At 39.9% G+C, this 23,688-nt stretch overlaps 1 protein-coding gene across 2 annotated transcripts in view; it reads left to right on the forward strand.

Moving 5' to 3' along the window:
• The window catches only part of WARS2 (tryptophanyl tRNA synthetase 2, mitochondrial), a 94,685-nt gene that overhangs the window by 29,121 nt on the left and 41,876 nt on the right, over window positions 1–23,688 (forward strand). For both annotated transcript variants that reach the window (XM_041754545.1, XM_041754546.1), the window contains exon 2: window positions 19,028–19,285. In XM_041754545.1, coding sequence (XP_041610479.1) covers window positions 19,028–19,285 — 258 coding nt within the window. The remainder of the gene's footprint in view (window positions 1–19,027; window positions 19,286–23,688) is intronic.

The following is a 23,688-nucleotide window of genomic DNA, read 5'->3' on the forward strand; positions in this document are numbered from 1 at the left end:
CACAGGCAGAGAGAAGCAGGCTCCATGCAGGGAGCCTGATGTGGGACTTGATCCCGGGTCTCCAGGATAACACCCTGGGCTGCCGGTGGCGCTAAACCACTGCGCCACCAGGGCTGCCCCATGCAATCTTTCAAGCATAAAGAGGGATAGTGAATTAATGATTGGCTGATACTGACTTCCTAATGTGAATTTTTCCCTCTTTCTCCCCCATGTTTATTTATTATATTCAAGGCATTTTAAGAATTTTTTTCTAAAAAGCTTCAAAGAGAAATTATGGACACATTCACTTTGTCTCTAAAAGTAAAAGAAATTGTTTTTATGATCTAAGAAAATCTATATCTCAAAACCATTTGGGCTGGGGTAATTATGCCCAAAAGAAATCTGTCAAGGTTTCAAAGGAAATTTAAAAAAAAGTCTTTTGGAGGAGAACAACAGATCATAGCAGCTCAATAGTGCATGTCCTACTACTTAAACAATAAATGGGACACGATATTTTTATTGAGGATATAGTACTTGCTAAGTTTAAATTTGCATTTTTCTGAGTGTTTACAGCATAGGGAAAATTTCAAAACTACTGTTCATATGTAAGAAATAAATGGAGCAGAGCAAACCATGTACAATAATTTTACAAAATCAATGCAAGTATAATCCTAGAAACTCAATTTTCCCAGAACAAAGTAACAGCAACTTCATCTATTTGTTTGTCGTGATCTATGCAAAAATGCTTCCTGCATTCAGCACCACTACCTATGTGTCTGTGGTCTGATCAGTCCCAATAGCCAATGACGAATGCTTATATTCTACAGCTGCGTTGCCCCAGCAGATTACAGATCCTGAAAGACTCACCGTATCAGTTCACTGCATTAGCCAAGTCTTTAATTTCCTAAAGTCACCATAGCAAAGTGCCACCGGCTGGATAGTTTAAAACAACAGAAATTCATTCTCTTACAGCTCTGGTATCAGCAGGGCCTTGCTCCCTTTGAAGGCTCTAGGGAAGGATTCTTGCTTGACTCTTCCAGCTTCTAGTGGTTCCCCGCAATCGTTGGCATTCCTTGACTTGTAGCTACATCCCTTCAGTCTCTGCCTCCAATGTCATGTGGCCTTTTCCCCTCTGTGTCTCTCCTCTTCTCATAAGGACACCAGTCACGGATTTAGGGCCTACCTTAATCCAGTATGACTTTGTCTTAACTGACTACATCTGCAGGGGTCCATTTCCAAATGAGGTCACATTCTGAGGTTGAGGTGGACATGAGTTTGAGGGAGATATATTCAACCCACTACATCAAGCAATAGAAATTCTCTTAATTTGATCTTATCTAGAATAATGTCAATTGTCATGTAAAACTTTTTTGTTGTTGTTCATTTCGGGCTTTAAATTATAAATACTAAAGACTACTCTTGTCATTTCAGTTGAATGTGATATTGGCTCTACTGCTAGGATGATTAGTGAAAAATAGCATGTCATAAAATGTTAAATTTAAACATTAACCCCAAATTTCTCATAGGATTTCTCACTTGCTTAATTAAGGCTCATTCATGGAGATATGTGCCCCCACCATGTCTAAGTAATTTATATGTATGTAAAGTCCAATGATGAAGGATTTTATAACTAAATTTAGGTATTTGGAGTTGACCCTGTAGGAAAGGAAGAACCAGTGGAGATTCATATTTCAAAAAGATATTTCAGGTCGTCAGATCAAAGCTACTGAACAGATGAGATGAATGGGGTGTGGACCACACTAAGGGGGATGGAGAAGTGAAATTGTATTGAATAACATCCTGATGACTTAGTAATTGACTAGATGATGTTAATAATAATAGCTAATATTTTTTCCAGTTTTATCAAGATATAATTGATGTATAACATTGTGTAAGTTGAAGGCATACAACATGATGATTTGATGCATGTATACACTGGGAAAGATAACCACAAGAAAGTTAGTTAAGACATCTGTCACCTCACATAATTGTAATTTTGTGTGTATGTGTGTGGTGGGAACACTTAAGAACAAGCATAGATAATATTTATTGAGCACTTTCTATGTGTCAGGTCCATTCTAAGCACTTTTTGTGTACCAAGTTATTTAATTCTTGCAATAATCCGGAAGTAGTACTACTATAATGTTGATTTCAGATGAAGAAACTGAGGCACAAATTCTTGTCAAAGGTCACGTACCTAGTAGTGGGAGGAGCCAGTATTTTTAACCCACAGGATCTGGTGAGCAAAAGGAAGGACTCAGGGGTGATTCTTGAGATTGGGAGGCTGAGTAGAAGCTTGTGTCATTAGCCAAGACGGAGATACAGAAACACAGCAAGTCCAGGGGCAGGGTGGGGGCAGGGAGTTTGACTGGAAGGTTGTGAGTCAGTACATTTGGTTTTGGACATAATATTAAGTTGGAAGAGCTGTGGGTGGGAAATCCAAATGGATATGCCAATGGGTAGTTTGTTCTAAGTACTAGAATAATATTTGTTAAAATTAATCTTTTAAATGTGTTAAAATCAATCTTTTAAAAAAGAAAAGACTGCTTTAACATGTACATTATGCAGCTGTAGTAAAAGAGAGGGGAAAAACAGTGATCCTGTGTCCCAGCTCCTAAAAAAGGAAGAGTGGTTTTAACAGGGTGAGATTCTTTGAAGTAGTGTATCCTCTTGTCATCCTCTCTACATTAAGTTAGGAAAGTAAATGACTGGCTATCCTACATGTAACTTTGTGACGCTTTTCAGCCAAGCAGAAAGAAGAGAGGCATTAGTGAATAATTCATACCTACCCTATCATGAGTGATTTTCCTTCGTTACCAACTCCCCTCATGCTCCCACCCTTTGCACCAGGTTCCACCAAATATGCCCCCGCTCTGCTCTAACCACGGGGTATTCCAGTTCAAACCCAGCGGTTTATGGGAACTGCTTTTGTTGAAATCATTAAAGAAAGAAAGGCCTGTGAATTCTCTTTCCGAAGCACTGCCTGTTTTCTGTGTCATTTCAGCCTCATTAATCAGGGCTGCAGCAAGGTAGACATTGTGCTGTGTATTTTACTGTCCCCAGCACAGCAGCTCCTGCGTCTCTGCCCCCAGGCCGACGCATTGGGGAAAAAGAGGGAGGGAAACCATCAATCTTCCCAGTTGCACATGTCAGCAGTGATTCCTTCCCCCTTCCTGTTGGCTGTCTCTCTCACCACCTGTGTTTAGAATTAGCATTGAAGCTGCTGCCCAGATGAATAAGAACCACTGTCCCTGTCACCTGCCCTGGTATGGACCACCACTTCTGAATGAAAACAAGGAGTACATAGGGCAATTATCTTTATACTGTGAACAGTGCAGGAGAGAGAAGCACATATCCCCTTAGAAGTTCACTAAAGCCTAAAATTCAAGCAGGTTTTAGGTCATACATTCTAGAAGGTAGCATCATTGACTGGATCAGAGGGGTAAAAGCAAATAGTTTCCTGGTGCCTTGCTGTATTTTCATAGTCTCCCTCTAAGTGTATACAGCTGAGGTTCATCTAGCTAGGTTCAAGTCCACTATTCACTAGCTGTGCACTGTTCACTGGGCCCCTCTGTGCCTCAGTTTCTTCATCTGTAAAGCAGAGATGATAATACTACCTACCTACCTCATAAGGTTTTTTGTGAGGATTAAGTGAGATATTACATTCACAGCTCTTGCTACAGTACTTTGCACATTAGAAGCACTTAATACATGTTAGCCATTAATTATCATCGTTAACCTCATTGTTCAAATAATAAAACTGGAGTTCTGAGAGATTAAACAATTGGTGTGATTCATAGGTGGTGCAGGAGGGATTTGAACCTGGCACTGTCCAATTCCCCAAACTGCCTTTTCTGTTCTACTGCTGTTTCCATCCAGTTCCATCTTAAAAATAACTCATGTGCTAGCTTAATAAATCACTTAACTTTATTTCTTTATTTCCCATCATATAAAACGAGAATGGTAATAATGGACATTCCTGTTAGAACGAGCCTCTTATAACTACATGTCAATTAATATAATCAGGCTGTATGCACACAACTATTTTTAAAATTTGGCTACAGAAAGTGTTCTTGCCCTTAGAAAGTTAAACAATGCAAAAGTATCAAAAAGGAAGTCATACTGCCATCGCCTGGGGTCACAACCACTACTGTTAAAGGGTGTATTCTCCCTCCTAGTCAGAACTCATCTGCTTAATGTTTACGCAGAACCCTGGTGGGCTGAGCATTGTTGTTCTTGGACATCAAGGGGCCTGCTATTGTTACTCCCGGTTTCCCTATGGGGAGGTCCTGTGATTTGCAGGAGGGAATACACTTAAATAATGTAGGGAATGCCAGGTATCCTTACAGTCTTGTATAAGTATTTCTTTAGGACAGGGACGCCTGGGTGGCGGTCAGCGGTTGAGCATCTGCCTTTCGCTTAAGGTGTGATCCGGGTCAGGAGATCGAGTCCCATATCGGGCTCTCTGCATGGAGCCTGCTTCTCTCTCTGCCTATGTCTCTGTCTCTCTCACTCTGTGTTTCTCATGAATAAATAAATAAAAATCTTTAAAAAAAAATTTCTTTAGGACAGATTTCTATGCATTGAATGGTTGGGTCAAAATATATAGACACTTAAAATTTTGACCTCAATAAATGGTCAGATAACTTATGGAGAGCTTACTATACGCCAGGCACTAAGCACTTTACACTAATAAACATGTCACAGTCTCCCCCACCCTTGCCCTACAATCCACGCATTTTATAGATGCTCATGGCCAGACAAGTAACAGGGCTAGGACTTTAAACCAGGCAACCTGGTGCAAGCCTGCTTGGTACCATGGTTAATAACCAAATGCTATCGTAGTCCTATTTTACTGCTTGACTTTGTCATTTTTGTAATTTATTCTGAAGTCAAGAGAACTATGTGGGCTGTCAGAAGCGTCTGAACACAAGCAAATGTGTTCAAAACAACCCTGGGAATTCGATCAGTCTATGGGCTGGATGATGGGAAAGGGAGCTAGGGGTGGCTGCAGAGTGAGACTTCCTACTTAGTGGTCAGGAGAGCAACAGAGATTCTTTTTTGGAAGGGGCTATCTTTATGCCAGGAAAATAACTTTAGAAATTTTTTTTTCTCCACTTATAAGGTGATACCTTGCAAGAAATTTACACTATGTCCCTCCCAAAGGTTCAGAACACTTGGGTTAGTCATGGAGCTATTTCCTATACCAGGTATAAGAATTTCTGGCATCCCTGCTTCATGTAGCCAGCACCATCTGTTGTTTGCCTGGGTTTTGGTCAACTGAGTAACCATAAGACCTACCAACAACTGCTTGGATGGGACCAGGCATCGGTATTTTCTAAAGCTCCCAGGTGATGACTGTGCAGCCAATATTGGGAACTATTGGCTTCAGTGTTGAATTCAGACTCCCTCATAGGGATCAGAAGGAGTTAGAGTTTTCCAGGCAGGAAAATGGGTGGAAAAGAACACTCTGTGCAGAGATCATTTTGTTTTCTACCCGTTACAATTCTGATGTCAGCATCTTCTTAGTGGGATTATTTTCTTGGTAAAGGCCAGGCTTCACATTCTTCCTGAATCCCTGAGTCATAAGCCCCAGTCCCTTGGGTTCCAGCCACTGGAACTGGACATTGCCAAGTCGGTCCACCTAGGCATCAGAGATGGTGTGCTCACTGTTACAGCTGTCTTTTCTCACCAATGTAGAAGTTCTAACTGAGTAAGGGACAGGTAAGACTAGGTAGGGAGAGATAGGTAGGGGGCTATGGAATCAGGCTCATGGAAATCTCAAAAATGCTGAGGTGTAAGGAAACCAGAGACAAGGGAACAAACCAGATCACTCTGCCCTGGGTGTGTCTGGAGGAGGTATCTTTTTTTTTTTTTTTTTTTTATGACAGTCACCTGTAACCAACAAAGAATAACCAGACCCTAAGAAGAAGTAAGCCATTAAAGAGGTTATCACCAGTCCTTTCTCAAATCCAGACATCACAAGAATGATAAGGCCACAAGTTCCCTGGTCGGTTCTGAATAAAAGACTGTCAGTGGAGGCCCACGTTGGCAGCACTGTCGGGACCCCTCTCACTCCTGAGCACTTTTTCTGTATCCTTACTTAATAAAATTCTATCACTTTACTCACTCTCCTTTGTCAGTGAGACTCTTTGACTCCGTGAGACAGGAACCTCGCTCTCCGGCTTCATAACCTTACCTTCATAATCTGCTAGCCTTCCTGGTTGCCAAATGTGAGATCAGAACTGCCTGATGCCCAAATGGCCTCTGACCCTGAATTAGTAAATAACTGTCTCAGGGGTTTTACTACCTCGAAATGTAAATTATAAGCAAATGAACTTACTTTTCACATTTTTATAGTCTGTGTGTGTGTTTCCTAGCAGGTTGGCGACTTTGGAGAAGAATTCCTTAGTACTTGGCTCTGAACAGTGCTTTTTCTATCTTGGCCATACGGTAGAATCCCCTGGGGAGCTTTTAAAACTCCCAGCGCTCATGCTAAATCCCAAGATGATTAAATACGAATCTCTGAGGATGGGACCAGGCATCGGTATTTTCTAAAGCTCCCAGGTGATGACTGTGCAGCCAATATTGGGAACTATTGGCTTAGACAGTATCTTCTTTCTTTCATCCATAGCATGTTCATCTGTACTTCATTTAATGTAGTTGAAGTGAATTTTAAGAATTGATATTGGCACCCCCAAACCCCTCTCAAACTGGAACAATCACCTGAATCATTTGGAAGGCTTATCAGAGCCCAGATCGTGTAACTCTTATTTCTTATGGGATAAGCCCACTCTTAGAATTTCTAGGTTAGTAGGTCTGGGTGGGGCCCAGGAATGTGCATTTATAACAAGTCCCCTGTTACAGTTATGTTGCGGGTACCAGGGAACACACTGTGACAGCATCTGCTCCAGTGCCTTCTTTCTGCCTTCCCTGTGCTCTGCTCTTTCCCAACCATTTTTGTGGCCCAGGGAACCTGTCTCCAGGGCGGTTCATGCTGTCAATAACCATCTTAGAAAATGGATGCTTGAGCAAACTTTAGCATACTGCTCCGCCTTCAGGTAGTCATGCAATCTAATTTTAAAAGTCTACTTCTTATACAAATGCAACGTCCTCCTTATTCCAGATCACCCATCTTAAGCCCTTTGTATATCAAAATCAGAGGTACCACTGAGTAGGATTTTGGTGTCCCAAAATGGGGCTTGAGTTTCACTTTCCTACATAAATAATTTTATGAATGATGTTTAGGTAGAGTTGAAATGATGATGTTAAACCCATTTGTCAGGAATACTGTGGGCTCAATAAGGCTTCAATGGACTGCCTTTCAGGGACTTAAAGAATTGAGTTTCTGAGTTTCAGAAAACCGATGTTTAAACAAACTCTTAGAACATAACTTGTTCAGGTACCAAGTATAACTGGAACATTTGGTTCATTTTGTTTATAGCTATTTTGCCCTTTATATTCTGAAGCCAAAGTGGGCCGGGGGAAGATTTGTCATTTATACCACTAACATTTATTAGGTGCTCACAATGTACCTGGCACTGCTATATATGGGGGATATAAAGATGAAAAAGACACCACCTGCCCTAGAGGAGCTCATATTCTAGGTAGGAAAACATTTTCTAAGCAAATAAGAAAATATTTACCAAGTTGCCAGTGTGATATGTGCAATAATGAAGAACTAATGAAGGAGGGATCTGTTCTGCCCTGGGAGTGGGTGGAGACAGAGAAGGGGCAGGGGAGGGAGGAGAGAGAGACAGAGGTAGGGGGAGAGGGAGAGAGAAGGAGAGAGAAAGAGAAAGGAAAAGAATGAGGGAGGGGGATGGGGGGCTGACTGTGTGTTTGTGTGTGTATGTGTGTGTGTGTGTGTGTGTGTGTGTGCCTATGTGTTAGGGAGAAGAGAAGATGTGTTTGAGAGGTTTCTAATCAGGGAGAGAGTGTTAGACCTTGAAGACCTAGGGGATTTGCCCAGTAGAGAAAGGGGTAAAAGGCATCCAGGGTGATGGAACTGTCTGAATGCAGATGGGAATGAGCTTTTAAGGACTGCCAAGTAACCAGGTCAGCTCCTCACAGAGGATGATGGAGGATGACTGGGAAGCGCATTCCTGGCCACATAGAGTTTGAACCTTAACCCAGAAGAAGGGAGAAGACTTATGCACAGAGCTAAGTCAGCATATATGGTGTTTGCATTGTTACCTCAGACCTTTTTGTTATTATTTATTTATTTATTTATTTAAAAGATTTTATTCATTTATTCATGAGAGGGGGGCGGGCAGAGACACAGGCAGAGGGAGAAGCAGGCTCTGTGCTGGGAGCCCGATGTGGGACTCGATCCCGGGATTCTGGGATCAGGCCCTGGGCCAAAGGCGGCCCTAAACTGCTGAGCCACCCAGGCTGCCCTCAGACCTTCTTTTTAAAAGAAGTTTCTTCTCCTGTATCTTTTCCACTACCCTGAGGAAGACAACTTCTTAATTTCTTCCTTTTAAATTATGTTATTTATTTATTTGAGAGAGAGAGAGCATGAGCAGGGGTGAGGGACAAAGGGAGCCCCATGTGGGGCTCGATCCCAGGACCCTGAGAATGTGACCTGAGCAGAAGGCAGATGCTTAATCGACTGAGCTGCCCACGAGCCCCAACAACTTCTTATTTTCAACAAAATATTAATACTTAGAGAGTGTCTTGAATCCAAGGGTGTTCAGACCTATGGTCTGGGAAGTGCCCTCAGAGGCTTGCTGGGGTGAGGACAGAAGAGCAGGTTGGGCCTCCCTCCCTCCTTCCCATTATCTACCCACTGACCCAGCTTTTTTTCAGGCTGCTTTACACGTTGGGCACATCTACCGAGAATATTACATTTGAAAAATGTATGTAACTAAAAAAGAAGGGCTTCAACGTCACCCTAATTTACTCCTCACACATTTCCTAACAGTCTAAGGACTCTGGGCTGCATAGCCAAATCTCTCACCTGCGGGCAAGAGGATGAATCTCTCACCAGTGGACAATCAGCTGAAGATGGGACACCAGGCAGGCCCTGATGTGCATGTGTGACCTGTGACAGTGGTTGGGAGGCAAAGCCTTTAGTTGACCATAGGAGGTAATGGTAAACTTATTTCTCCCCAGGATGATCTAATACTTTAAGATCAACGTTTGAATTTTCTTATGAGGAAAAATTGATCTTAAGCATTTTGGATTATTCTTTACATTTTTAAAAGTTTGGTACTTTTTCTTTTTTTTAAGATTTTATTTATTTATTCATGAGAGACACGCAGAGAGAGGCAGAGACACAGACAGAGGGAGGAGCCCCATGTGGAACTCAATCTCAGGACTCTGGGATCATGACCTGAGCTGAAGGCAGACTCTCAACCACTGAGCCACCCAGGTGCCCCTAAAAGCTTAGTATATCTTGATCTCCTGCCTGTGTTTACTGCTCCATTCAACATAAAGATACAATGTACGGTGGTGGTGAAGGTGTTTATTTTAAAAATTGGACCTTCGCTGATTTGTTTTATTTATTTTTATTTTTTCCTTGCTTATTTGGTTTAGCAAGTGGTGCTATCATTAGGAATTAAAAGTATTTCTCACCACATATCACATCATGTGATAATTATTTGTCATCTTCAGATAATAGGTTGATTTTGTTCCAATAGCCTTTCCAATGGGAAAGGGACTGGCCAGTTTGTTTTGTACCTGCATATAACCTTTGCATTTAAATACAGCTTAGCAGCCCTGGGGTGACAATGCAATCTTTCCTGAAAGCCAAAGTCCCCAGACTTTGTATTTTATCATCTTTATCTGATGGAGAAACATTTGCTGAGTTGGCGTTTCACATGTAGGAAACAAAACAAAACAAAACAAAACAGGAAGAAAGACCTGAAGAATATAAGCCCAGAGAAATGTTGAGGTACAAAACAAATAGCTATAGAAGAAAAGAACATGGTAAATGTCCAAACCTAGGGAAGAGCGTTCTGTGGTCTGCAGCAGAACTCCGGGGTTCTGGATTCTGGTCCCAGCTGTACCACCAGCTGTGTGTCCTTGGCATTTTGGTAAACATCTCTGGTACACACTTTATCCTTCTGAGAAGCCTGTGGAAGGGAGGTGTTGGTCGGCTGAGGGTGCTTAAAGGCCAAGGGACAAAGTTCTAAACAGACCAGGGCCAGGGTGGAGGAAGGGATAGAACAGAGGTCAACAGCAAGAGTTTGGCTCTGGGGCTGACTGCCCTGCCTGTGATTTACCCCAGCAGTGTCCTTCCCTAGAAAGTAAGGCCAGAAATCCCACCTCCATAAAGCGAGGGAAGGTATGTGCAGGTGACCCGGGAGCATTTCGGACTGCCACAGTTAGTGACAAGAGGGAAATATATGTGCGTGAGCTCTCTGTCACATGATGGGAGGACCACACAGGACAGTAGATGCACAGCTCTTGAAATGTGGAAGAGGCTTAAGTAAGTCTGCAAGAAACTTGTTAAAAGTCAAGTTTATTCCTTTTAAACTCTTGCACAGCCTAACAATATATATTAAATGTTTATCATCCGTGCCCTTAAGGACCTCACAGATGACTAGGCCCGTCCCTCCTATTTTTTCTTTTTTAAAATAATCTTTTTCCATTCAATTTTAATGATCAGCTTACATGTTGTCTCTTGTTTGTGGGTGATATAAGACCTACTTTCTCTTACATTGAATTAATATTTACTACACTGATTCCCAGGTCTGAGCATCTGGTTTCATTTCTAAGCAGAAACGAACCCATTTTTCTTGGTGCCGAGTCAGCATTTTCTCCCCAGACCCAGAGCTCTTCGTATTTTCTGGAAGAAAGAGCTGACTGTGGCAGAACAATGCTGAGCTGTGGCCAAAGAAAGCTTCAGAGGAGCACCTGGCTCCTCCCAGCCAGGGCTGAGGTGGTATTTTTTTATGCTGAGTCTTTTCTTTCCTTTTCTTTTTTTTTTTTTGCTGCTGAGTCTTTTCTGCTCCAGCTCTTAAATCACTAATTGGTAGGAGAGCCATTTTCGAAAATAAACAACAGCAAAAAACATTGAGATGTTCAATGAGCCTAGGATTGAAATCATAGGGTAACCTATATGAGAAACATTGAGAGCTAAGGAGTGAGAATCTTAAGATGTTATTTTTATTACTACACAATGATCAGAATAAATAGACTTACAGAAAGAGATTTTCAGCCCAGTTAGTTAATAACATTGGTTACTTTTTTTTTTTATCATATTCTGTGATAACATGCCCTTTATGGAACCAATTAGACATGGTTGTGGTTCAGCCAAGGCTTTGGTGGACCGTTGACTGCAGTTAAAACAGGTGAGGCGAATGCACAATTGATGTTACAGCTGGCTACAAGCAGGACTTGGTAATAAGAGTCTTGAAATTTGTTCTCGAAACCTTTGCTTCCCAACACCATACCCAAGTTGAAAGTGTTTCAAAGCTAGTAGGCAGCCTCCTTTTGATGTATTTTATTCACTTGGAATTAAAGACAGAAGCTCTTTTTAGCTAATCACAAACACTATCTTTTGCTACAATTAGCAGCTTTCAATTTTTCAATTGCTTCTGGGTGCAGTCATTAAAATGAATGTAATCATGAATTTTGGATGTGCTTTGTCGTCCCTTAAGACAGGAATGGTGTTAGCTGCATCTGTCAGACTGTATGTTCTCCCTTTGATTTGAACACCCACTCTCTCTTCTGGAATAGATCAAATCCCGGGACTGGTGTTGCCCATTGGTAATGCTGATTCTGTTACAGAATAAGCCAATGAATACGTTGATTGGAAGTGGCATTTGTTAAGGAAATAGCACCTGAAATAAAAATGGAGCCCTATTTTGTAAAATGCTCCTTTCTTTTTTCCTTCTTAATCCTCTGCACTGTGATGGAATCCTAGGTTGATGCTCCAGAAGTCCCCATGAGTGAGTGCCTGTGAGCTAGTCCTGAAGCTGTTTTCTTTGTGGCTTGCCTCTTGTCCACTGGGAAGCCCATGCTCCTCTCATTTTCATGCTTTTCCAGCTCCAGTGCTTTTGAACACAGAACCCCCATCCTCCCACCACCCAAACTCCACATTCCAGCCCCGTGATTTCACGGTCCTGGGCAGCGCTCCCCTGCCATGCAGTCAGGCTGCCTGCTGACTCTTGCAGGGGCAACAGATGGGAACATAAACTCACCGCAGAAGAGCAGGATGCTCTCTGTATATTTTTAAGACCAGGAATCCAGTTCTCATTTAGAGGCTGTATTTTTTAAATAGCTCCCTGAAAATCGAACAAAACATTTCTTGTTGCTCTTATTTCTTGATAACATCATTTTCTCCGCGTGGATGGATAGAATCACAGAAATTAGAGAATGGAAAAGATATATTAGATCATGTCTAGTCCATTCCCACTGGTTACAGCTCTTTTTTTCCCCACAGTCTGTCCTCTATAGCGTTTTTCTCTTTTCATTTTCTTAAGAATTAGTTTTTCTGTTTCTCCTGGGGAATAATTCCTTAGTTTGACCATGGAGGAATGTATATGCAAATATTTGTAGTCTTTTTTTCAGCCTGATATTCCTACTCTTCATAATCCCTTACATTAGTATAAACAGCCCCTCTTCATCCTAAGTCAAGTATTTCTGGATTTTTTTTTCTTCTTCTCCATTTATTAAGTTCAGAGCTTGTTTTTCTGCTTTGCTTTCTCTCTTCATCAATCAGTCCCTAAAGCCCATTAATCATTTTTTTACCTCACTGAAAGCTCTTTTGCTTATTCCCATATCAGGAGTCCAGGGCTGGTTGAGATCCCAAGGAGAGATCCTTGAAGAAGCCTCACTGATAATGTGCTTATTCTATCCTCTCTCTCGTCCTGGACCCCTAGCCTCAGTTTGCAACCACAAACTGTTTTCTACAAAAATGTTTCTAAATTATGATTTGGAGAATTAGTCATATTAGTCATCTCAAGGCTGTGTGTATGTGTGTGCACATGTGGTTTTAAGTGGTAAGATTATATTTGTTCTCAGTTACTTAGAAGATATTTTTCATATCCTTGGAGCCACAAGTCTTTCAGGTCTCCTGCGTCCTTGGATCAAGTATAATTCTGGACCATGGAACTATGATGCATCCGTAGAATGTAGCATCCTATTTTAGAGCTGTCATCTCAGAATTAGGAAAATAAACAGATATGGGAAAAACAGACTGTATTTGTAGGATTTAGAATTCTTGGGGAAGTAAAGGGCAAAACTTAAATAGCCTTAGCCCTCACATATCTAAAGAAGATTGGCTCTTAAAGTCTAGTGTTGGAGCACCTGGGTGGCTTGGTGGTTGAGTGTCTGCCTTTGGCTCAGGGTGTGATCCCAGGGTCCTGGGATTGAGTCCTGCATCAGGTTCCCTGCATGGAGCCTGCTTCTCCCTCTATATCTCTGCCTCTCTCTTCTATGTCTCTCATGAATAAATAAATAAAATCTTAAAAAAAAAAAAGCTAGTGTTAGTTATATAGATTTTTTTATTATGTCATTTTCTCTCTCTCTTTTTTTTTTTTACATCTCAGTTATTTTGAGGTATAATTGACAAATGAGTTTGTAAGATATTGAAAGTGTACATCATGGTGATTTTATATACAGATGCTTCGTGAAAGGGCCTGGTTAATTAATATACCATCATCTTACATGTTTATTTTCATTTATTTGTTTTTGGTGAGAATATTTAAGTTCTATCTTTTAGCAAATTCCACTTATACAATACAGTGTAATCAACTATAATCACCATATTTTACCTTAGATCTTCATATGCTATATGGTTTCCTGGATTGGAGGACCTAATATTATGAACATACGAGTTCTCTCCAAAGCAATTTATAGACTCAATGCAATCTCAGTTGAAAACCCCAAAGTTTTTTTTTTCTCTTAGAACTTTTCTTTTTTATTTTATTTATTTATTTATTTATTTATTTATTTATTTATTTATCTATTTATTTATTTATTTATGATAGTCACAGAGAGAGAGAGAGAGGCAGAGACACAGGCAGAGGGAGAAGCAGGCTCCATGCACCGGGAGCCCAATGTGGGATTCAATCCCGCATCTCCAGGATTGTGCTCTGGGCCAAAGGCAGGCGCCAAACCGCTGCGCCACCCAGGGATCCCTCTTAGAACTTTTCAAAGTGGGATGCCTGGGTGGCTCAGCGGTGGAGCATCTGTCTTTGGCCCAGGGTGTGATCCTGGAGTCCTGGGATTGAGTCCCACATCGGGCTCCCTGCATGGAGCCTGTTTCTCCCTCTGCCTGTGGCTCTGCCTCTCTCTCTGTGTCTCTCATGAATAAATAAATGAAATCTTAAAAAAAAAAAAAAAAGAACTTTTTAAGGTGATTCTAAAATGTATAGGGAAGTATAAAAAGCCAAGGATGGGTGAGCGAATTCTTTTTTTTTTTCATTAAAGATTTTATTTATTTATGAGAAGCACAGAGAAAGGCAGAGGCAGAGAGAGAAGCAAGCTTCCCATGGGCAGCCTGATGCGGGACTCAATCCCAGGACCCCGGGATCACACCCTCAGCCAAAGGCAGACACTCGCCCACTGAGCCACCCAGGCGCCCCCGGGTAAGCTAATTCTTGAAGATGAAGGTAAAAAGACTTGGTTCACTATGTCCCAAGACTTACTAAAAAGGTACTATGGTACTGATCAGAGACAGACACATAAACAGATGGGAAAGAATAGAAAGACCAGATATAGACACAAGTATAAAGAGGCAAGATGCTTGATTTGTGACAGAAGTGGCATTCCAGAGTAATGGTCAAAGCCAACTTTTTCCATAAATGGTACTGGAACGATCTGATATCCTCATATGGGGGAAAGAAAGAAAAGGAATTGGATGCCTACCTTACACCGTAGGCAAAGAGCACCAAGTGGATACAGACTTAAAAGTAAAAGAAAAAACTTTAAAGCATACTCACATGTGCATATACAAATGCTTTATGTATCTGTATAGGCAAATACACTCATATCTCCATGACCTCAAGTTATTAAAAGATTTCTTCTATGCCACTAAAACATCTGTAGTCAAAAATTATATATTTGGTGAAATTAAGAATGTCTCTTTGTCAAAAGATAACATAAAGAAGACAAATAGCTATGCAATGAGAGAATATATTGGTCATACATGTAATTGATAAAATATTAGTATCCAGGATATATAAAAATACCTAAATCAATAAAAAGATTATCCAACTTGAGAAAAATAGGCAAAATAACTTCAGTAGGCCCCCCCACAGAAGAAGAAATAAAAATAGCCAATAACCACAAAAGTTCTCGACTTTAATAATCGAAGAAATGCAATTAAACCATGATAAGATTCTACTTCTTATCCATCATATTAGCCAGTAAAAGTACTGGCAGTGTTGATGAGGATGAGGACCAAAAGAAATTGATGGTAGAAATTGCAGTATGTTCCATACTTAGGAGTGATTTAGCTTACTGTAGTACACTTGAAGATACAAAATGCATACCTTATGACCCAGCATATGTACTAGGAAAAATTGGCACACACAACACAAAGATACATGTATAAGAATATCCTTTTTTTTTCTCCATAACTTATTTATTTGGAAATTTGCAAGCCTATAGAAAAGTTGCAAAATTAATGCAATGATTGTGAGCAAGCCTTACTGGATAGTAGCTAGTGGAAAGAACATACCTGGGCTTTGAAGTAAGTAATACCTGGTTTGATATCCCAACTTTATCACTTACTAGCTGTAGGACCGTGGGCAATCTCTAAAGATTGTAAGCCTCAATTATCTCATCTGCAAATTAGAGGTAATAAAATGCCTACCATATTAGATATTGTAAGGACTAATTGCACTAATGTATATCAAGCATAATGAGCATAAATGCATGCAACATAGTTGTTCGGGAAATTATGGCTGCCATGATAAATATTTTGTTGTTGTTGTTGTTAAAAATGATAATGACACATTTTATTTCTTCAGAACCTTTTAATGACAGCACATTTACTGACGTATATTCATTATGTTTCATTACAGAATAAAAAATTATTCAAGAAAACAATAGCATTTTTTTTCATCCTGTATTACTTTTTTCCTTCTCAGTTTCCTGTTACAACTTCAATATTAGAAAGGACAAACCAGGGAATCCTGGGTGGCTCAGCGGTTGAGCATCTGCCTTTGGCTCAGGGCGTGATCCAGAAGTCCTGGGATCGAGTCTCACATCGGGCTCCCTGCATGGAGCCTGCTTCTCTCTCTGCCTATGTCTCTGCCTCTCTCATGAATAAATAAAATTAAAAATATATATTTTTTAAAATATATATATATTTTAAAAAGTGCAAATCAGGGGCACATTGGTGGCTCAGTTGGTTAAGCATCTGCCTTTTGCTCAGGCCATGATCCCATCCCCATGATCTCACGTGGGGCTCTCTCCTCCTTCCTCTGCTCCTCCCTCCTCCCTTTGTCCCCCACCCCCCACCTCCTGCCTCTTCCCCCCACTCATAATACCTCTCTGCTCTCTCTTTCAAATAAATAAATAAAATCTTTAAAAATTAAAAAAAAGAAAGTGCAAACCAGTGGGAAAACATGCCCATAATAAAAATGTTTTTATAATTTAAAAAATTATATAGGATTAAAAACTCCAAAAAAAAGGATTAAAAGCTCCATGTGAAGAAATACAGTATGATTTTATCAAAAGTAAAAGGAAACTGAAGCACATAAAGTTAAATAACTTTATCAAGAAGTAATATTAGAAATAGTGTATAAGTTTTCTGATTTCTAGTCCAAGATCCTGCACGCTAAGTTGTAATATCATCAATTATATTTAGAGAAAACTGAGTTAAGTAAATAGCAATACCCTTCATCTCTAATGCTATGACTTCCTTGCCTTACCTACAAAAATGAATGAAAAAGCCTTGACGCCCCTTTACTCTCCAGAGAAATTCAATTCTGTGTCTGAACTCTTTTTCACTGACCCCCAGATCCAATCATCTTTTCCTCTTGGGAACTCTGTCTGTACTCTACTATTTATGTTTGCAAACTGATTATGACAGTAACAGTATTGCCACATTGGAATAGCCAGGGGAATTTTAAAAAAGAAAACCATAGCTGGGGGCATCACAATGCCAGATTTCAGGTTGTACTACAAAGCTGTGGTCATCAAGACAGTGTGGTACTGGCACAAAAACAGACACATAGATCAATGGAACAGAATAGAGAACCCAGAAGTGGACCCTGAAATGTATGGTCATCTAATATTCGATAAAGGAGGAAAGACTATCCATTGGAAGAAAGACAGTCTCTTCAATAAATGGTGCTGGGAAAATTGGACATCCACATGCAGAAGAATGAAACTAGACCACTCTCTTTCACCATACACAAAGATAAACTCAAAATGGATGAAAGGGGATCCCTGGGTGGCGCAGCGGTTCGGTGCCTGCCTTTGGCCCAGGGCGCGATCCTGGAGACCCGGGATCGAATCCCACGTCAGGCTCCCGGTGCATGGAGCCTGCTTCTCCCTCTGCCTGTGTCTCTGCCTCTCTCTCTGTGTGTGTGACTATCACAAATAAATAAAAATTTAAAAAAATGGATGAAAGATCTAAATGTGAGACAAGATTCCATCAAAATCCTAGAGGAGAACACAGGCAACACCCTTTTTGAACTTGGCCACAGTAACTTCTTGCAAGATACATCCACGAACGCAAAAGAAACAAAAGCAAAAATGAACTATTGGGACTTCATCAAGATAAGAAGCTTTTGCACAGCAAAGGATACAGTCAACAAAACTAAAAGACAACCTACAGAATGGGAGAAGATATTTGCAAAAGACCTATCAGATAAAGGGCTAGTTTCCAAGATCTATAAAGAACTTATTCAACTCAACACCAAAGAAACAGACAGTCCAATCATGAAATGGGCAAAAGACATGAACAGAAATCTCACAGAGGAAGACATAGACATGACCAACACGCACATGAGAAAATGCTCTGCATCACTTGCCATCAGGGAAATACAAATCAAAACCACAATGAGATACCATCTCACACCAGTGAGAATGGGGAAAATTAACAAGGCAGGAAACTACAAATGTTGGAAAGGATGCGGAGAAAAGGGAACCCTCTTACACTGTTGGTGGGAATGTGAACTGGTGCAGCCACTCTGGAAAACTGTGTGGAGGTTCCTCAAAGAGTTAAAAATAGACCTGCCCTACGACCCAGCAATTGCACTGTTGGGGATTTACCCCAAAGATTCAGATGCAGTGAAACGCCGGGACACCTGCACCCCAATGTTTCTAGCAGCAATGTCCACAATAGCCAAACTGTGGAAGGAGCCTCGGTGTCCCTCGAAAGATGAATGGATAAAGAAGATGTGGTTTATGTATACAATGGAATATTACTCAGCCATTAGAAATGACAAATACCCACCATTTGCTTCAACGTGGATGGAACTGGAGGGTATTATGCTGAGTGAAGTAAGTCAGTCGGAGAAGGACAAACATTATATGGTCTCATTCATTTGGGGAATATAAATAATAGTGAAAGGGAATAGAAGGGAAGGGAAATGGGTAGGAAATATCAGAAAGGGAGACAGAACATGAAGACTCATAACTCTGGGAAACGAACTAGGAGTGGTGGAAGGGGAGGAGGGCGGGGGGTGGGGGTGAATGGGTGACGGGCACTGAGGGGGGCACTTGATGGGATGAGCACTGGGTGTTATTCTGTAAGTTGGCAAATTGAACACCAATAAAAAATAAATTTATTGTTAAAAAAACAGTATTGCCACATTGTACTGTTACATATCTCTTTGTAAACCTATCCTCTATTTCCAATAAGATTGCATCTCTTGGAGATGTGCCTTTTTCTTCTGTGCCTTTGTATTTGTACATTTTTGAGTGTACAAAGAATTCCAACCACATTTTAAGTATTCTCTCCTGTCCCTAATAGCACCTAACAGTGCTTTGCACAGGCACAAAATAAATGCATCAGGATAATGACTGTCAGATTGCAGTCGTAAAAAATAGAACTCGTCATCATTTCTATGGTAACATGGGCACAGGATTCATAGATTCTGCCTTGAAAGCAAATGCTTGTTTTCCTCTATTTCAGAAAGATGCTGTGAAGCGAGTATTCTCTGGCATTCAGCCTACAGGAATCCCCCACCTTGGCAATTACCTGGGAGCCATTGAGACCTGGGTGAAATTACAGGAAGAGCATGGCTCGGTGCTGTACAGCATTGTTGACCTACACTCCATCACTGTCCCCCAGGACCCGGCCGTCCTTCGGCAGAGCATCTTGGACATGACTGCTGTTCTTCTCGCCTGTGGCATAAACCCAGAGAAGAGTATCCTTTTCCAACAATCTCAGGTCAGCTTCTCAGATTAGAACCATGAAAACTTATCTTTTCAAATTATTTGGGGAAAAATTTGGATGAAAGTTTAGGTAGCTCCTGTTTGTGATTCTTTTTAAATGATTTAAGAGCTACTTCATTAGATGCGATGATTTATTTTCCTGTTTACCCTGTATTCATATCTTTAAATGTCATCATAATGCAATAGTATTGTTACCTTTTCCTCCACTATTCTTGCTTCATGTATCGAATCGTACTATCTCATTAGTACTTGTAAGTCTGAAATTGTTTTTCTGTACTGAATTGCATTCAAACTGCTAAATTCATACTGTTGAATAATCTCCTGGTAATCAGACATAGAATTTAGCAACCAGTGGTTTTGCATAATGCCAATGTTGCTTTACTGGGTATTGCATTTGGAAGACCTGTTAGATAACTCCCATTGTTCATTCTTTGAATAATAGCTTTTGAGAAGATTTGAGAGAACTAGCTGGAAAATTGGAAGACAGTGTTCAGTCTCCTGATTCCAAGCCAAGAGAGGCTTCAGAACAAAGCCAAAATATTTGACTGATATCGTCACTATGGATGAATCAGTTTACTCTTGGATGGGCAGATAGCCTGGACTAGAGACAAGGCACTTCAGAGATTCCTTAGAAAAGAAGATGAGAAATTTAACTGGATCATACCCTTATTACATATCCACTTTAATCTTGTGACAAAGCCCCAACTCACGAACAGTATGTTATACATGTTTTGGCACATATTAACATGTATACATGCATGGTATGCGTTATACATGTGTATATCTCCTTTCTTAGTCATAAACTTTGGAAAATCATCATTTTTATATATGTTTTATCACCCAGGGAACTTAGTGTAATGATACATAGAGAGAGACCATTTTAAAAAATATGTAATAAATTAATATCTTCAAAAATAAATACATTTATTAACTTAAAACTTGTTTCCAGCTTGGAAATAATATAATAAAATAATAGAATCTGATCATTAAAATTTACCTCAATTTCCTTCCTTGTAGTTGATCAGAAAGCCTTTACTTTTTTTTTTTTTTTTTTTTTTTTCTGAGAAAGCCTTTACTTACACATAAGTTTTCAAATTCAATCTTGGACTGACCTACCTGTTTTAAGTATATAAATATACTTGCATATGTTAAGCAAACACCTGCCTACCTATAATTTCCATTCATTCATTTGACTTATGCTCTTTAAAAATACATAGTAAATCAACTCAGTCTTCCACTTGACTACTCTTCAAATACTCAGGGAGGTTTATTACACACTAGCCTTACCCTACAGGTCCTTAACCCACTGGTTTTACCCTTTCCAAGCTAGTTATCCCACCTTGGGAGCACTATCACCGTCTGAAGAAATGTGCCTGTTCTATTTCAGGAAACACTGTTTATTCATACTCTTCATGTCAGTTTTCAACATTATAAGTTACCTGATAGATCTTTGTAAGTTACCTGATAGATCTTTACTTCAACTAAGCTGTTTTTGATACAAGCTCCTTTTTGATCCTTATATGAATACCGTTTCTAAAAATTGTATTCCTAATACATGTTTCCATACTTCTGCAAGGTGAAAATGTCTACATCTCTACAAAGTAACCCCTTGCCAGACTGCTTTGTTAAACAGTGACATTTAAAATTAAAGGCTCATTTATAGCCACAACCAATGCTTGCACTTTGAGCTCTTACCCCCGGGAATGATTACCACATTATCATTTTTTTTTCTCCTTTTTAAAGGCTTTTTGGCAGTGACCTCCGTAAGCATCTAAAATTTGCAATAATTGAGGTAAAAAAAATAATTGAGGTCTTTTATTCAACATGGAACTTTGTTGTTCAAACTAACAATTGAAAGAGTTGCCCACAGTATGGGAGACTTTGTAAAAACTCTGTAAATGAAGGATCCTGAAAGTCACCTTCCTTTTGATTTTTGTTGTTGTTGTTGTTATGTAATGAGCTCATTGGTTCCCATAGTAGTTGTGGTCTAGGTCAGAGAGTGCAGGTCACTGGTGTTGCCTGTTTCTACAGTGGCCTCAGGCAGTTCTGCACTGCCTTGCAGGTCCCCTTCTCCCATCCCTACTGCAGCTCCGTCCAGGGAATTCAGGTAGCTTACCAGTAAAATGTGAGAGAAGTACTCATCTGTGCACATTCTACAATTTGTCCCACAAAGATCATATGAAAGACTTCCTCAAGGTGTCTTCCTAACCTAAAAAAAAACATACTTGGTTTGGGCCATTTCCTTCCTTAACTCAGGCAACCTTAATACAACGCAGTGGATGGACTGGGTAGTTTATCAGGTTTTCTTTCCATTTTTAAATATTTAATAAAGAAAAATTTAAATATGTATAGAAGATTAGGGAAGAATAGTGTACTATACCCCCATCACTTGCTAGCATTTTGTGATTTGTCTCATCAACGTTGTTTTTATTGTCAGAGTATCTTTTTTAAAAGATTTATATATTTATTTGAAAGAGGAGAGAGAGAGTACACTCAAGAGAGGGAGGGGCAGAGGGAGATGAAGTCTTAAGCAGATTCCGTGCTGAACGTGGAGCCCAGTGTGGCACTCGAGGGGGCACCTGACATGGGACTCAGTCTCACAAGCCTGAGATGATGACTCTGAGTCAGATGCTTAACTGTCTGCACCACTCCTGTCTGCAGGCTCCCCAGTTGTTTAAGTTTTTTAAAGCAGATAACATAAATCATGGCATCTCAGTCCCTAAATATTTCAGTGTGCTTCTGTATAAATTGAGGAAATTGTTTTACATAACCATAATAGTGTCATCACACCTAAAAAAGCTAATGAGAATTCCATATGATCATCTAATACCCAGCCCATATTCAAATTATGCCAATTCTCCCAAAATGTAATTTTATATTTGCTTTGTTTGAATAATGATCCAACAAAGGTCTACATGTTGCATTTCTTTTCATCTTTTGATTTGTTGCTCAAGTTTTACTTTCATTTCTCATAAAGTTAATCATACTTGGAAAGAATTAAAAACTTAAATTTTTATACTTCTACTTTTTTCATGCCTTTGATAGGTTAATTGAGTTTTCTTTTATTTACTAGAAAATTAGCTCCCTTGAACCTAAAATAAACCTTACTTTTTTTATGTTGTTGCTTTCGCTTTGTGCTAATGTATATTGGCTGACATTTAGTGGTTACAACCTACCATTCACATGGTTGCTCATCACCATTTTTAATAGTTTGAATAGAAACTCTGCTTGCAGGCAGCTCTGGTGGCTCAGCGGTTTAGAGCTGCCTGCAGCCGGGGTGTGATCCTGGAGACCCGGGATAGAGTCCCGCGTCGGGCTCCCTGCATGGAGCCTGCTACTCCCTCTGCCTGTATCTCTGCCTCTCTCCGTGTGTCTCTCATGAATAAATAAGTTTTAAAAAGTTAAAAAAAAAAAAAAAAAGAAAAGAAAAGAAAAGAAACTCTGCTTGCCCTAGTGCCCATAGAGTTCCTTCAGAGTGGCCGTAAAGCTTCTAGTTGTTTATGGAAGACGGTGGGAAGTTCTTCCTAATGCTTTATGTTGAAAGTATGAAGGCATGTACTGGATTTGCTTCCTAGCAAAAAAGTAAAAAAAGTAAAGTAGAAGTATAATCAGATAAGCTAGTGTCCCTGAAACAGTGATTTTTCTAGACAGCAGGCCTCATATTTGCAGTGTTCTATAGATGAAAGAATCCTTATGGTGTTGATATTTTGTGTCTTACCATGCAAAAATCAGTAGTTAACAACTTTCTTTAGCAATTTGTGGAGTCTCTAATAGATGGGGACCAAAAATAAAATACTCATAGCATTGCTAGATTTAGAAAAAAAATTAGAAGTCATGTTAATTAGAAAATTAATATTTTTAAATGTGTAAGATTAAAAAGCCTTTTCATGTATATGACCTCACTTTTAATCCTCAAAAGAGCACATGAGTTAGGCATTACTGTTGTTTCACAGAGGAATAAAGTAAGATATGAAAAGATTGAGTAAATTATAAATTGTCTTTAAAACCATTTCTGAGAGGTGCTTGGTACTTAGTAAATGCTTAGCAAATGTATCTCTTAATTTCACCTGAGGTCATCCAGGTGGCAAAAACAGTCTTTTTTTTCCTTCCTAAGGCACCACTTTTAGAAGATGTCCTCAGAACTTTATGCTGTCACACACCATGCCTTTGCCTCAGTAGCTAATAGCAAAGGAGCAGCAGAGCTGACCTCAAGGCCCTCATTATTTCTTGCCTAGACAGTTGTCTCACCCCTTCATTCCTGCCTCAGGCTCTCATGGCAGCAGTCTATCCCCCACATTGTAGCCATGCTCATGTTTCTACTTCAGATACCTAAGCACCTCTCTCCTACCCTCAGGGTAAAAATCTAAATTCAGTTTCTAGGAAGCTCTTCAAGAATGA

Source organism: Vulpes lagopus, chromosome 5 (genome assembly GCF_018345385.1).
Source record: "Vulpes lagopus strain Blue_001 chromosome 5, ASM1834538v1, whole genome shotgun sequence".
NCBI lineage: Eukaryota > Metazoa > Chordata > Mammalia > Carnivora > Canidae > Vulpes > Vulpes lagopus.